This window comes from Battus philenor, unplaced genomic scaffold, assembly GCF_028537555.1.
Source record: "Battus philenor isolate CCGP_79_NKW_IND1 unplaced genomic scaffold, ilBatPhil1.0.hap1 SCAF_8, whole genome shotgun sequence".
Classification (NCBI taxonomy): Eukaryota; Metazoa; Arthropoda; class Insecta; order Lepidoptera; family Papilionidae; genus Battus; species Battus philenor.
Genome location: NW_027181748.1, coordinates 2,687,758 through 2,705,286, shown reverse-complemented (window position 1 = coordinate 2,705,286; position 17,529 = coordinate 2,687,758). Strand labels below are relative to the sequence as shown.

Sequence of the window (17,529 nt, the reverse complement as noted above, 5' to 3'; positions counted from 1 at the left end):
AAGTGCACCGCCCGCCAGCACGGCTACCACTGCCTGTGTGGAAGTGGCTAAATATGGGTCCTTTTTTTACTCTGGAAATTAGTTTGTCGATAATAGCAATCCTATATAATTCATTTACAAAGTGTGAATTATATAAAATTGTATCCTTGGAATGAACCCGCGATCTGTGACTGCAAGTATCAGTCGTCCACCGCTGGGCTACCACCGCTCAACAATTACATTTTTACAATCACATGTAAAATATGTGATTCATCAACATAATCATCATTTCAACGTTTGACGTCCACTGCTATGGTGATGCCATAGATTTAAAACAAGACCAGTGTTTACTCCATATAAATAAATGTATAATAATCTAGAAATTTTCCAAGGTGGACGAAATATACGATCATCTTCTTATAGGAAAATCAACTGCTAAAAATATAAAGTATTTAAGTATATTATTTAATATTACTCATTTGAATTGTAGGATGAATTCGCTTTCGCTGTGCATCTTTAGAAATAGTCGAGGCCGAGTGAAACAAGGCCGGCTGAAACGTAAACTTTGCGATTTTGTTTAATATTGCCTCTCCGAGTGTTTTTCGCGAAGTTTCTAAATATACTTAATTATAGAATAAGAGTAAACGAAATGATTGTTCAATGTTTTTTTCCTAGATTCCTTCATCATGATGGTAGGATATTTTTGCAATTAATTAGTTGGTCTTGAGAGTGATACTTGTTGTTCAAAAAGAGAATCTAGGAAAAGTAGCAATTAAAAAGTGGTTCGAAATACAAAAAAATTTGATACAGCAGAGGTGTAGGAGAAAATTGAGTTTTTCCCAAGTCACAACATAAATCTATATTGAAAAATTTCGTGGAAGACCTGTGGGAGAAAGTTCTCTAAATACTGAGTATGATACATAACTCCGTTTACGTTCCAAAAGGCAAGCAAGATCCATCTTCAGATTTTTTCCAAAATCAAAATTATTACTCCTTTATTGGACTTCTCTTTCCTTTTTCTTTTTTATAATTTCTCTAGGTGAATTTATATGTTTCAAGTTGTATTGCCATTATAAAAGAGTTTAAATTAATTCTTATTTTTAAAATTGGACTCTTTTGGCATAGTTGCTTTTGCAAAACTTTTTTTCTTTAAAATATTTTTTATACAGGTACAAAAAAGACCAAGTATTTACGCGCATTATTGATAATCCATCGTCATTGGCAATGATAAATTATTGACTAAAATCGCATTATATTCTACAATACAGAATAGTAAAATTTTGTATTTCAAAATTCTAGGTACTATAGTTAGAAAAATCTATGAAATAACACTTAGGAGTAGCAAAGGTATTTATAGCAATAAAGTTGAGTATGTATGTGTTTGTTTCAGTGATTACAGACTCGAATACATGCCAAAAGTCACCAGCATTAAGCAAATGAATGAGATGAAGTTTCAGCTTGCCCAACAGCTATGCAGAATATGGTTGGGAAATCCCGGGGAACCGGAAAGAACGAGATGGAAAGAAGAATGGTTTAAAGAAGGAGTTGCTACGTACTTAGCTTATTATTTCTTAGCTCAGGTAATGGAATCTTCTTATTTAATTCTTAAATGTTATGGTTGGCTACTAAACTTAGCGTCAATTCTTAATGATAGACTTGACTTGAGGATATTTTGAATATTATTTGATTTATTTAAAAATAACATATCAAAGTAACATAAAAGTACACACTGATATAATTCAAAATATCTTTATTATCAGTTCAACTGTATGACGTATTAAATAAAGTAATAAAATGTAATAAAACACAGTAGTAATTGAAAACAAAAAAGGTTACTAAATGTAATAAAGAAATTAAATGATGATACTGCGATATGAACAATAAATACAATAAAATGTATATATAGTAAATAAATGAATCTAAATTGTAAAGTAACAGTCCAGAAGGAACAGTAAAGGATAGGAGGTAAGATATGAAAGGCAAAGAAATGATAGATATGAAATTAATGTGTCAGATAAAAAAGAATGAATGATAGATATTAAGGAGGACGTAAGAAGAGTAGGAAAATTAAAAATAATGTGAGTAAATCATCAAACAAAACTGTCCCTATGAACCAAAGGTAGGGGATGAACGAGTGGTCCCCATTAGCAGTGGCTATTAAAAAACTGTATGAGAAAAAAGCATAAAGATCAGTTGGTAGCGATCTGCATTCATAATCCTCAAGTGATTTTGCTTCTTTGCATGATGCAGATGTCGATTCGCTGTACTCTGCGTTTATTGGTCTATTATCTCCACTCCAGAACCATAAGGCTTTACCCGTTTTCTATTATGGGCGCTATGGGCTGCCTACTGCCAATTTAACTTACAACCTTACTAAGAAAAGGACCAATATTTAGCCACTTCCGCACATGCAGTGTTAGTTTACACCGATTGGTGCCTAACACAGAGTGTAACATAACTCCTGAAGATGCCCCGTAGAGGGGTGAAACACGTGTTGAGTAATTTGGCGGTGGCGGTTGTGTGATTCGCATTGTTTGCCGCATACGCATTTATCAGCGGGCGGGCGGGCGGTGCACTTTATTGCACGACTACCGCTGCATGAGCGGAAGTGGCTAAATATTGGTCATTTTCTTACTTAGAATGGACTTCTGCGAGGTAATGCCTGATTCCATTAAATACAACCTTACTAGACTGTACCAGTCACTTTCGTTCGTCTGTGAATCTCATGATTATGATTAGATCACATAAAATAATTATTAATAAATAATTTTAGTACAATCACGGGGAACAAACTCTAGGACACGTTGTTCCTATCGGTAAATACGGTTTGGAAATGAAACATAAAGCGATGTTAGTCGACTGGCTCCATAGCACGCCGGCGTTGGCAACATTCAACAGGACCTTGGGTATTGAGATACCGGCACGATACAAGAACTTAGTAACTATGAAGACTGCTTCTATACTGTGGATGGTTGAGAATTGGCTCGGTTCAGAGAAGTTTCAGAAGGCTTTAGTTAGGTATATCAATTCAAGGTGAGCTAACCTGAAATTATATAATATTATAAGGTTAATTTATTAATAAATTTTATTAATGATTAATTAATTATATCGCGGTTTAATTTAATTTAATTTTTTATATTTATATTTCGATTGCTTTGTACCAAACTTTAGTCATAGACATGGGTTGGACTGAGTTATTGGACGTCCATATATTATAGTTATTCCCTTGGCCTTGTTAATTATAACTTTTAATAACTTATTAATAATTTAAAATATCATATCATATGAAAAATAGTGATAGACAGACGCCTAAATTTCGTATTCATAAAGTTAACAAAACCTTCATGGATGGTGTACGCATAGATAGCAAAGTTCCACAACATATCTTAGATCAGAGTTCCCCAAACTTTTTTGTGTCGTAGACCCCTTGCCACGCTTTTCTGTGTGGGTTAGACCCCCTACTTACCTGATATTGATTTCCTGTAAATTTCTAACTGTAGTGAAGTTTAGTGTTAAAAACTTAAAGTAAAAACACATGTTATGTTATGAAAGTGTATTGCGACCACAAAGCGAATACCAACATCCTACAACTTACACAATTTTATAAACACATATAATAATTTTTTTACTTCATAGGTACTTTTATAAATAATGTAAATGTTTTGATATTATAAGATAGTATGATGTAAGTAAATAAATACTATCAGTGTATGTGTTGAGATCCATTATCGTGGACCCCCATTTTCATTTCATGGACCCCCAATTTTTTTTTCGCTGACGTAGACCCCTTGCAGGTTGTCATAGACCCCTAGGGGTCGATATAGACCACTTTGAGAATCACTGTCTTAGATCTTTTCTTAGTTTTGAATTTAAGATTAAAAGTATATTATTAAATAGATCTTATTATAGCATTCAAGTGTTTTTAGTTGATTCAAACACGTGAAGCTTGATTTGTTGATTCATTTACATGATTGATATTATAATGTAAATAGAAAAAATTGTCAAATTTCATTTCAATTAGCGTCTGTTGAGTTTTTGGTCGGCTATTCTCAACAGATTAGCATTCAAGCCGGTGGTAACTTACCACTTATAATCTTAAATTGATCGACGATTCAAAAGCGCATGTAAATGTCTACTTGAGTCATGGTTATAGATTAAATTTTGAAGGTTGTAGGTCAATATGATTCTGAAGTATATAACATAAGTATTTTTTCTAAAGTAATGCGAAAGGCAAATACGATCTTTCATTATAGACATGTCATGTCATGTCATGAATAAACTGGACTCAGTTTATCACGCTAAGTTAACAGACATTATTTTTATTTCTTTAGAAAAAACACACCAGACGCACTTTTTATTAAATGTGATTACAATTATGTATTATAAACAATTGAACTTTTTTATTTTTTTAAATTATTCATTAAGTAGATATCTATATTTAGATAAAAAAAGATTAAATTATAAAAAAAAGAGTTTAAATTAGATGATTAGATGATGTACGGTATGATTTTATGATTATATAAAGGTTAATTGAAGCTGAAAAGATTTTACCTTACTTAATCATTGTATATAAAATGATTACAATGAATTAGAAAAATAAATTAATATAACATAGCATTAATTTATTTTTTCTATAATGCGAAAGGCAATTACCTTCTGGCAGTACAGTCCGCAGGGACAGTAAACAATAAAGATGTAAATAATTTTAATACACGCTAAACCGAAATATTATATTAGATTTTTTTTTACTATTTCATCTTTACGATATTTATAATTACTTAACCTTTTGATTTTTGAACATGGTGTACTACATTTATTGAAACAAATTAGTTATACATAAATCTCTAATACACTTATAACTGATCATCCTGTATACATGCATTAACGTATTACAAAACAAAACTTATATCACTCTATAAGTTATTTAAAAAATGTGATAACACTTATTTTCGGAACTTGCATGTAACAAAGATGTCAAAACCAGGCGACAGCGTTGCAAGGTTCAAAGTAAAATCCACGCAAACAAAACGACATAAGTTATTTACGTACATCGTAATACAGTTTTGTTCAGTGACGAATTTAGTGCAGTGTGTTTGAAGGTTATCTATTGCTCTTGACCTATTATATACTGACGTTCACTCGGAATCTCTATCGCGAAATTAGTATGACATCACTTTGAGAATACAATTAACACGAGTGCTTATTTATTGAAACTGTGTTATGTGTGATTTGGTGATCATTTAATATAATATACTTGAACCTGTGAGTAATGGTAGCCCAGTGGTAGACGACTGAGACTTGCGATCTTAAGTCGCGGGTTTGATTCCCGTGATACGATGTTAATTCACACTTTATGCATAAGGGCAAGTTTTTAACAAGTTTTCAGAGGATGGGCAGTAGCTTCCTCTGCGTGCCATCATACCAAACTGCGATCGTCATCCCGCCTGCCCACCGTGGCAATTATGGTATATCAATATACAATCATAGATATGTTAGAGGGAGGCCTATAGTCTGCAGTGGATGTCTACAGACTGGAACGAAGACTTTAACCTGTTAATTATCAAGTGTTCTTCAGTGATATATATATATATATATATCACTGAAGGTGAAGGTAATATATATATATATATATATATGTATATATATATATATATATATATATATATATATATATATTATAACACCTTGCAAGGCATAAGCATCTCACAAATATTACTAGTCTTATGCTTTCCGCATCCAGCTACTTTCTGCGACTTTAACCCTTTCCACTACAATGTCGAGTGTCGCTCGACACTGATTTTGTTCCACAAGCTCCACTGTCGAGTGATACTCGACATGGTGTAATACTTCTTTTTGCGGAAAAAATTTAAAACAGGAAAGAATTTTGTTACTAAAATGTTTGAATCACGAATGAATGAAACATATTCTAGAATCGCAAGATACTATAATTCAATTACATTTTATCGATGCTACATAACAGCCTTGGAGTGGAAAGGGTTAAATATGTGGACCGTCCACCAAACGGCGGGCCTACCAATGCAGCGTCTATCGACTCATGCTTGCCACTCAAGAACCTTCCAACCTACTGCCACTGTAGACGGGCAATTATTCAAGTTTACTAGATACATCCTTGATATATATATGAATACAATCTCAAATCACTTTCTTTTTAACACCATCTCTTATCATGTTTAGGAGAGGAAAATACATATCTTTGGAAGACTTCATGATAAGCTTAGATCATGATACCGTTGAATGTCTCCATCAATTCTTCAACGGTTCAACCGCATCGAGGGTTTTGAACTCTTGGTTCCGTCAACCAGGATACCCGGTTGTGAACGTACAAGTATTGAGGGATCGTAATCCTAATGCAATTCTTCTGAAACAGGTAATTTAAATTGTACGATGATTTTGTAAATTTATTATCCATTGCTTGCTCCATCAAGGTTAATGTTTATAACAGCAGTTGTAAATACGCAAACTATTAAATCATTATTAAATAACAAAATAAATCTAGTAGCCAAGTCATAAGTTTTACGAAAACGTTCAAATACTTCAACCTTGTGTATAACTCTTTGTCTCAAAACATATTATTTTTTTAATTAGTACTTAAAGCATCATATTTAAAATTGTATAGACTTTTATAATATTAGGGGGACCGGAAAGTAATGTCGTTTCTTTCGACATATTTTATAGAAAACCCGATTATTTTTATTTACCGCTTCGGCATTGATTTGTATAATAGATGGCAAAAGGTTGTTGATATCGAAGGTGAATATGTTGTTGTTTAGAAATAAAAACTTGTTAAAATTGTAGTCGTGTGAATTAAACTTATGAAAGAAATATTACATACCGGTCTGCCTAATATAATGTTATCTACATAAGTAAAAAATCTCTGGAATGCATATATATTTGGAATTTGGTAGAAATTTTTGCTTCCTAACGAAGCAAAGGTCAGGTAAAAATTGATTTTGCAAAATTTAATCGTAAAGAGTGTTGAGGAGGCGATCATTAAGTTCACGAAGCGGGCTGGGGAAAATAATATATATATTTTTTTATTTTGGATAAACTTTTATAATAATGACATATACCGTATTTTAATATTTTTCAACTAGCTTTTATAACGATAATAAATACGGCATTAACAACGAAGACTAATGTTCCATTTATAATATTGGACATTTTATAACAATAACTAATGTCTGAGTTATAATATTGAAAAACTATTATTACAGTTGCAAATGTGACATTTACAGAATTGAAAAAAACTTTTGTTACATCGAACAATGTTCACAATTGCAAAATTCTTTATATATTTATAACAATCACATTTCCTTAAAACCTTTTAGTGTAAAAAGTAAATTTGTTTGATTGTCTTGTATTGACTTTGATTGAATTTATTGATTATTTCCAGAGGCAGTTCAGTTTTACTGATCAAAATCGCAAAGATTCAAACTACTTGATCCCGGTGTCGTATATTATGCAGAACAATCAGAATTGTTTCAACTGCTATCAGCCACGATTCACCATCGGTATACAGACATACTCCTTTGGCGAAAACCTTGACGGTGGTTGGATTATTCTCAACAGGAATGCTTCTGGTAATATTAGTTCCATATTAGTTACACAATCTATAAATAATGCTTTAAAAATTGGAAATCACGGACTGGAAAACGTAGCATATGATCTCCACCCAAGGTTCAGAGACGATCCTGTTAATATCTTCGGCAGTCGCCAAATATAGTCTTCTTTCAATCTGGAAAAATATGGAGGTAGGAAGGTGGGGAGGCATGTTCAGCTGGGAACAGATTACGACGATGATAGTCAAAAATTTAATTATATAGTAATTTCTTGTTCATACTCAATAATCTCTCTATTGTTCAAACTGAGGATTTTTAAGGAATAGGACGAAAGATTTCATGCCTTTCTACCAGTACAGAAGACCACCACAGATCAAGTGTATATAGATACAATCGCTCCAAATCTGGTCTTCTTTCCTATAATTCTTTAAACATGAATTGATTTATTTATTTTCATTGTCTATTATTATTATTGAGCTGTATATATGAGTATGGGTCATGAGTGTGCATTATTTCAGCAAAAATACATACACGACTGGACATAACAACCATTATAGATTTTCAATAGAATCAGTTGAAAGTAGTCTGCATCAAGTGTCTTTAGATGAACTTAAAACTGCTCCTACACCTTGTAGGCAGACGATCTATGCTGAACTTGCTGGTTTCTGGTTTTGCCTACTAAACCATAAGGCTTTAGCGGCTATCTGTTCTGCGCCTTGTTCCTTGCCTACTGTCACTTCAACTTAATAACTTGCTGGACTATGTCGGTCACTTTCGTTCATCCAAACCTAACTTAACCGTTCAACCTAACCTAACCTTTGTAGAGTGTAATAAAAATGAATTTATAAGTAATTAATTGAAATCGTATAAATATTAGTTTTTCATCGGAAAATATATCGTAGCCGTGAAATAAGAAAATAACTCATTGCAAATATTTGCTTTGTTTACACAAGCAATAATATTCCAAGAAAAGAACGATTGATCTTGAATCTGACCTAGAACACCGACGCAAAGTGTGTCATACATCCTTGGCCGAGGCGGTTAGTACTCCGTCTATTTGTGGAACCGTCTATATGTATGTTTGCTCTGTATCCCGTCATGAATCCAAAGCTATGACAACTAAATAAATCAGTTTTTTTATTCATCATGAAGATTAACTACATGTATATATTTACACATTATTAAACGCAGAATGCCTATTCAAAGTTTTCACCTAAAGAAAGCAGTATAGTACACTAAAGCTAAGACATTATTAATTGGTTATATACATAATATTACACATATGTTCTATGGTAACAGAATAATTATGTTAATAAATACGTACAATTTTTTAACACAGTATATACGTTCGTTAAAAAATCGTGTAAAAATACATGTAACTTATAATAACTTTCAGGACATATTCAACTAAAAAGTTTTCACAAAAAAAAACGCTTATAAAAGTATTAAATATTATGCATTTATTTATTAAATATGTATTCACTTTTATTTTAAAAAATTATATCAGTGTACCGTGAAAATTTAATCCACAAGTATTAAACATACTCGTATAAAATACAAATTGTAATTAGGAATTAAAATCAATTATGCGAATTTCATCGCTACTTGATACGAAAGTGTACACTTTTACTACGGACTAGACTTTGATGTTTTTTTTGTTGTTAGTAATTTCATCACTAGAGGTATTTCTTTAGTTTCACAAGTTACTTATATAAGTAACGCTCTATGTAGAATTAAAAATATATTTTGGGATTCGTGCTAAAACAACAATTTCTCTAAAAAAAGTTAATTTATTGTTATAAGTGTATCTGTTTATTTTAAAATCGTGTAAAAATGAGTTCGATGTACATAATTAAAAAATATAAACAATGTTTAACTCCAAAGAAAATTCGCATTCGCCATCGTTTCAGCCCGTAGACACCCACTGCAAGGAATACGCCTCGCCTTCCTCAAAAATATATATGAAGATATACCATAATAGTCACACTTGATAGGCGAGATGGAGTTATGGTATACAGAGGACGCTGCTGCACATCCTCTGGTAACTTGTTTATGAATGGAAGGAATCTAACTCTGCGATCGCAAGATTCAATCCTCTAGCGCTAGGCTACCACTTCTCAAAAGAAGAATACAGTCTCAGAATATTTGTGCAATAAAGGGCTGACAGATATTTTATATATTTTTTTAATCAAATAATAACGAATTTTAACCAAATAAAGTAACTAAATAGTTATTTGCGCGTTTTTATAAAAAGTAGGCGTGTGGACAAATCTTTATAATAGTTTAAATTTCTCACGTCCTTTGAAAGACTTGCCGAGAAGAGTGCTATTTAAAGAATAGTGGTAATAGTAACTCTGTACGGTTAATATTGTTTTACATGATTATAAAACTAGAAATAAAGAGGTTTTCTATTATTATTGCAATTAAAGGCTGTTTTGTTCAGTAAATCGTAAGATTGTTCAATACGGGACGTTAATGCAGAATGATTGTATTGACAGAAATAAAGGCTGTTCACACATCTTCGGGAATAATATCATGACATGAGTCGTGCGGATTATGTGGCGATGTTTTTCCTGTTGCCCTTCAGGTGTTACTTAAAGGTTATCATCGTCAACAAATCAATTATACTTTCTTTCTTTTTCGCCGGAAGTCGAGTGTTTGCGATAACATATATTGCTTTAAATGTGGCAGTTACGGTATAATTTATTTAATGTTGATATAAATGTAACAGCATTGAATAATCATGTTCGAAACCGCAACCGCAGCTCACAGACACGCTTCACAAAGACAAGTAGTCATTTAGAGAATCGTTATAAAATAATATTCATGTATAACATTAACCAAATCATGTAAATTTTTTATAAGGAGACTATATGTATTATTGTTATATTAAGGATGTAACATAGTTTTATCAGATGAATGCTAGATTGTTACGAGAAATTGAATTTTTTTTAATATTGATATTATATACCTACATATCTTTATCGTACATAGCCTGTCGATAAAGATATTAAAGGAGTTTGACCGGAATATAAATACAAAATATTTCATGTGGTCTACATAAGATCTGACAGACTGCCCACTGCAAGACTTTTTCCAAATGAAATTAACTTTTAACTGATCATGTCTAGGTAGTTTTGACTCTCTGCTGCAATCAATTCTGAACAATAAGAACCAAAATAGAATAAGAAGATGAATTTTTTAAAAAATACTTTTATTTCACGACTAATTTTTGTATATTAATTATAATGTACATTTTTAAACGTAGGCGCCTGCCAAAACATTATCCGCAATTACTTAAGAAAGTACATTTTTGCTACAATTTTAAATCTGTTTTTTTGTTATTTAATTATAAATGTTATCATGTTATGTAAACAAGCCTTAATTTTTTTATTATAAATGTTAGATATTAAATAATGTCCTAAATTATCTTATTTCGTATTTATGTTAACCACAAAAAAACGTGTTAAAAACGGCCTTTATTTTTGTGTTTTCAAAAATAACCCATATTGCCCATAACATTATTCGTTAACCTAATATATTAAACAATTCGGCCAGATTATGTGTCTAGACAATTTTTTTTAATATAGCGGTTTTTTAATCACGTACAATAGTTGGTATGTCTCAATATCTAATGTCGTAATATCTAATAAATATCTATGTTTGGATTCGTATAGAATAAATATAATGCTCTATATCAAATATAACCACATCTTTGAAAGTAATCTAGGTAGGAAATTGATTATATTTGGTATAATTGTAAATAAGTTATAAATATATGTATTTTTTTTAACTGTTACTTATGTGTTATTGTTATTGGCATTAATTATTCGTCTTAGTGACCTGTTTATTACAACGTTTGACCTAAATAAATCAAATTATATAGGAATAAGTGTTAACGTCCGCACCATACTAACAACAAATGTAGACTGAAATTTTATACTCGTGTAAACGCATCCTTTACTCTTTCACTGGGCGACGAGATAAGATGTGTATCTTTTGAGTCTAGAAAGAATAACTTAAAGATACTCAAACAGTATTTTTCATCGCAATTCTCATTTGTATTGATGGTATCAATAAAATTTCTTCAAATTGACATTATTTATATTTTCAGGCTTCTATCGTGTTAACTATGATGCATATACTTGGAGACTTATTGCGAAAACTTTAAAGGAAGATCGTTATGCAATCGATGAACTAAATAGAGCACAAGTAAGTTTGTTTTATTTTAGTATAGAATAGAAAACAAAATATACACAGATAAAATATTAAAAACAAGTATTCGATAAATAAAAATTCAAAATTGGCGATATTATCGCTAACAGCGACCTATTTAACTCAAAATCTATAAGGATATAATTTTTAGTATAAGGTATACTGTACTTATGTCATATATTACTTTATATAGTTATTCATATTTAATTAACATATAAATATATGTACAAAAACTCTTAACCTGATCAATAGTAATAATTATAACAGATATAGTAACAAATAACTTGAATAATAACCATCAACTATAGATTTGTGATTTATACTTCAAAATTTTTGATTAGCGATGTATCGATATGATTCGGAGATGTTGCCTTTTAAGTAAAAAATAAAGTTAATATTTACAAAACAAGTAAATTTAATGTTTAATTAAAATATTTATCTTTTTTATTAGATTGTGAACGACGTATTTGCTCTTGTTGCGGCCGGGGATATAGACAGCGACATCGCCATGACGGTTCTGGATTATTTGAACGAGGAACTAAGTGAAGCCGTGTGGGATGCCGCCATTTCGGGCTTTGACCTGCTGAAGATAGATGGCGCTAGTTGTCACATGACGAAAACTTTGTACAATGAATGGCAGGTGATTATATTGCGTATTTTTTCAACTTTTTATTACTTTGTTGAGTCTGTATCTATCTAATGTACTAAAATAAATAGTTGTCATAGGGGTAAAAGATTGGGTCATTTATCAGAAAAAAGATTTAAAGATTTTACGTCAATTTTCAATCAATCTGTATAAGTGATGACTCTGAAATATGTAACAATATTTTTTTTATTGAAATGCGACTAGATAAAGTCTGCAGCGACAGATAGTCAAAAATAATAAATTTTAGTGTATAGTTACGTGAATTTTTGTACATCCTGTATGTTACTTGATAAACCATTTATTACATTTTCATGCTAGAAATTATTTTTTATGTTACATTTTTTTCATACAAGTGTTATACACGCGGTAAAAAAATAATATTTTGCTAAAAATTACAATTTATATTTTGCGAACTTTTAAATTTGGCTCCACGATCTGTTGACTACTCCTGAATACCTTTCAGAAACAGGTTTATTTAAAAGTAAGATAAATATAACGGATAAATTTTAGTTATTTTTAATATTAAACCTTTTTCAGGAATTCATGCGTTCTAAAGTATCGGCGTTATATAAACGACTGATGGATAGCCGAGAGCAGCGACCTGATGTTCGTCTCTTTAGAAGTAACCTTGTTCACTTTGCGTGCCGTGTTAAACATAAACCTTGTCTGGACTTCATGAGAACATTGATTGCTCAGCCGGCTGACAGGCAAAAGTATTGTATTGTATTCTATTGTATTGTAAGATATTGTATATTATCTGTGTGCGTTGTGATGAAACAATTTTTCTCAGTTGCGAAATATGTAGTCTTTGCGTTTTTATTACTGATTTTGGCAGGAAGTTTGACAAGTAAAATAAATATTACATTTAAAAACAAATTTGTTTACTTATGTTAAATCTTTTTTTGACAATGTAAATGGTATTATAATATCCTTGATAAAGCGGTTTGAATAGGTTATTTTCTTACAACGGCTGACAATATTTTTTACGATAGTATTTTTTACGTTTACAATTGTATTTAATATAAGGCACTGTGAAAAACTGGCTTTACCAAACATTCGACTGCAAAAAGTCTCTAATAGTTTGTAATAAACTGCATTTTTAAATAAAATTCTGCAAAATGTTATTTGACTAACGTTGGAAAAATAAATAAACGTATAAGGGCCATTGTAAACGAATACGTCTATGATCCATATGTCATCATCGACACTGGTCGATGAACGGAACATCTTTAGACATTGCGATACAAAAGATATAAAGACATCAATATTATACAAGATTTTTTTTAAAAGTAAGGTCGGTAGCAAAAATTTGTAATTATTATTAAAACTGTATGTACTTGGTACATGTATTTTGCGTGATTATGATAAATATTTGTTGTATTTGCAATTCCAGAATGAATCCAGATTTTCGAGAAACATTCTACTATGTATTACTAAGTGAATCAAACGTTAATTTTGGTAATGAAGGGCTGACTCGTTGTGAACTGGAGGAGAAAAACATCGCAGAACATAAATTGTGAGTATTTAATGAGACAAACATATGACTGCGAAGATCAAAGATCAAATAATTGTTTAAATGAATACCCCCAACGATATTTTTTTAAACGGTTTTATTTAGTTCGACCCGTACGGAATTTATTTGGGTCAAAATTATAAATTGGAATTTAAGCACCTTCCCGTTGTTAGATTGATCAGGAATTTGGTACACACATTTAATTTAGATGACAATACAATATAATAACATCAATTACATTATAAATTTAAGATGGCGGCCGATACAAAATGGCGGATTACATATTTTTCCTTAACCCCCTCAATATGGGTATCAAATGAAAGGGCTACACTAGTAAAACACGATGATTATGTCAAAATTTAAAATTCAAGATGGACGCCGTTCCAATATGGCGGACTAGGTACAAATTTTTCTACAACCACCACAATATGGGTATCAAAAAACCGTTCAACTTTAAATAATTTTAAATTTATTTATTATTAACGATATTCTTATTACAAATTTTTGTACCGGCTAATGTTAATGGTATTATGGAGTCATATAAAAAATTAATATTATATATCGGATAAGAAATAGCCTGAATTGTATTTTTAAAAGAGTGTTAACAGATTCCCCGAAATCAAAATAATAATTTCGGTTACAAAAATAAACTACCAATGCAACACAGTTCCGGTGAATTGACAAAATTTTGAATGAAAGCATTTTTAACACATTTTCATGCTAGTTTTAATTTTTTTTTACCTCTATATTAACATTACTCGTGTATTAAAGCAAATATAAAACAAAATGTTTAAAAATAGAACATTTGTTTATGAAATTTGCTAGTAGCGTGTAGGTAATATATTTATATAAACACAAGGTAGATAACTTTCATATTTTTTACAAATAAATCTTTATCATTATGTAAACAAACCTTTTTTTAAAGAGCTAACTAGAGCATTACATTCTTAAAATTCCGGACATTTGCCGTGTGGGTGCTTAGTCCTTGCCGTTATATGAGAGAGGGGTCGGATACGATATCCGTGCTGACCTCCTTTGTGGCTGGTGCAAGGAAGCCTTGAACGTTTACCTCCACGGACCTGTTCCATCTTCTTACCTAACCAAATTTTAAATGACCAATAATGCTCTAGAAGCACGTTCTAGAAATTAATTAATTTTCACTCTTGAAGGACCTAAATCTTTTAGCATGTTATACATAGCTTTTGCTGCAATATCTCTCTATACTACTTCCGGCACGTACAAATTCATTATGGATTTGTTTCTTGTTATTTCGTTGACTACGCCTTGGTAGTATACTTTAGTTTTGTGATATTTAGGAGTATTCGTTTTGCAAGTAACAGCTAGTTACATCATGCGTTCCAATGTTATTGAAAACAGACATTAGTCCGGTATAGAAGACGCAAGAGCGATGCATGAACCTTCACCTACCAGACACCTCTCTCTACCTATTCGAAATTTAAATAATTAAATTGTGTTTAAATTACGAATTACAAAAAACTTTGTAAATGTATGTGCTGATTACAAGAAAATATTTAAATGTTTGTTTACAGGCGAGAAGAGAGCAGATTTTTGTACCGTATTCCGGTTGGAACTCCACGGCCTCTGGAATTAGTCAAACCGATAACATTTGATGTAAGCAATATTTCTTTATCTGTTACCACTGCAATGACTAGACAAAATTATATTGACATATGCTTATCTATTATTACTTTTATGTATCTACGGTATATTTTACTGCATATATTAAAACATTACATTAAAAATACGTTTTGATCTTTATTCTTTTTAATATAAATATTTTTTTAAATAAAGAAGTTTTAAAACAAAACTCCAATCTTACGTAAAATAGTTAACGAAAAAATCTTATTGTCGCATGTTCTTTATTCAAATTAAACATAGTTGTCGGATATAACATTCGTGATCCTCTTACATATAGACTAATGATATGCTTCCAATAAACAAGAAACTGTTTAATCAATAAATAAGAGTCAAAGTTTTATTAATTTTGCAAAATTTCTGTATATCAACTCACTGTTGGAGATGAATTCGATAATTTATTAGCAAATACAATTAAAAAAAAACTTTTAAGTACCTGTAATCTACATAAGCCGGTAGACCGGAATGAATAGGTCCCAGTAAGTGAAACAGAGACGACAAAGTTGAGGTCGCAGGAAGTTGTTGAATACAGACAGCGAAAGACTGGCCGTCGTGACCATCGAAGAAGACCGATGGCGTGGGCATCCGTCGACTGAAAAGAAGAAGATACACGATCTTGATTTTAAAAATATTTTTCTTTACTAGAATGTACCAGTAACAGCTTATCGTCACTAGGTATATTAAAGTGTAAGTCAAGGATAAATTCTCTTCCACAGTTTTCTACATCTACGGAGTCGTACAGTACAACTGCAATGACTCTTACAGCAGGTCCTGGAGGAGCTATGTCTACAAAATCTACAACATTTACTACCACTTTGTTAATAATATTAATTGCTATAATCAGATAATCATATTTTATATGAAATTTGGTACTAAGCTGAAATTTCTTTCATTAACAAACTTTGCCTCTATAATTCTGACTATGTGATCTCTTCTAGCGATTGTGTTATTAAGAATTTGTTAAATATCTGTTGTGTTATGATGTATACATTTTGCCACATTTAAATTCACTAGATCTATGATTCTTATTGTTTCCGATTTATTAATTACAACTATTTATTACCAAAGAATGCGTTAAATATCGTGAATTCGAAAAGCTAAAATCCGCATGGATTCAATGTATATCATTCAGAAAATTACTTAAAATGCTCAGAGAACACAACTAGAGCAATATGCATAACTAGAATAATACGAGGCTCTTAATGATGTATTAAAGAATTTTATTTATAAAGAAATTTTATTGATTATAACAAAAACATTTAGTTTTTTATACCCAATTGTGTATTATAATTTATTTATATATTATGCACTGTTTAACACAAGAACTGCCATTAATTATGTAAAATATGTATTTATATCATAGTAGTGTGAGTTAGTAGAATTATAAATCTAGCATTTAAAATCGACTAGCTTCTATTGCTCTTTTTCTTGGTTTAGATAGTCGGGATAAGGATATATGAGATTCCTACACAATAAAACCTCTTCTCTGGTTTTTCTTTGTACTTTGGGAGGTGACACTGGATCTCCTAATGAACTAGCAAGAAGAAACTTAACCTTCCTTGGTATCCTCTCTCGTAGCATCATAAGCACAGTTCACGTTTCTGCTCTCCCAGATCTAACCTGCACTTTCTAGGACGTTATTACTATTTTATGGGTGACTTAATACTTTTTCGGAAAAACATTGTAACCTAAATTTTCGCCTTTCTTCTTTTCTTTTCTTTTATATTGAAGACCTTAATTTTGTGGACTCATTGTCATCGTCATCATATCAGCTGATAGACTAAAGATAGCCACTTTGGACGACTTTGCGACTTCTGCAACCTAAATCATTTCATCGTTCCCCTTTGAAATCTTTGTGAATCAATAAATCTAATTTCTAAACTGGGCCAAGTTGAAATCCAGCCGCATTGCGCAGGAGTCTTTTTGTTAAATTTTAGCCA

At 31.2% G+C, this 17,529-nt stretch overlaps 1 protein-coding gene across 1 annotated transcript in view; it reads left to right on the top strand.

The window, feature by feature from the left end:
- Nucleotides 1–16,437, top strand: part of LOC137931802 (aminopeptidase N-like) — a 35,207-nt gene extending 18,770 nt beyond the window's left edge. The window contains exons 4-13 of the mRNA XM_068775312.1: nt 1,370–1,559; nt 2,753–3,012; nt 6,175–6,367; nt 7,394–7,580; nt 11,674–11,771; nt 12,226–12,414; nt 12,958–13,133; nt 13,814–13,936; nt 15,484–15,565; nt 16,306–16,437. Coding sequence (XP_068631413.1) covers nt 1,370–1,559; nt 2,753–3,012; nt 6,175–6,367; nt 7,394–7,580; nt 11,674–11,771; nt 12,226–12,414; nt 12,958–13,133; nt 13,814–13,936; nt 15,484–15,565; nt 16,306–16,437 — 1,630 coding nt within the window. The remainder of the gene's footprint in view (nt 1–1,369; nt 1,560–2,752; nt 3,013–6,174; nt 6,368–7,393; nt 7,581–11,673; nt 11,772–12,225; nt 12,415–12,957; nt 13,134–13,813; nt 13,937–15,483; nt 15,566–16,305) is intronic.
- Nucleotides 16,438–17,529: the final 1,092 nt, after the last annotated feature.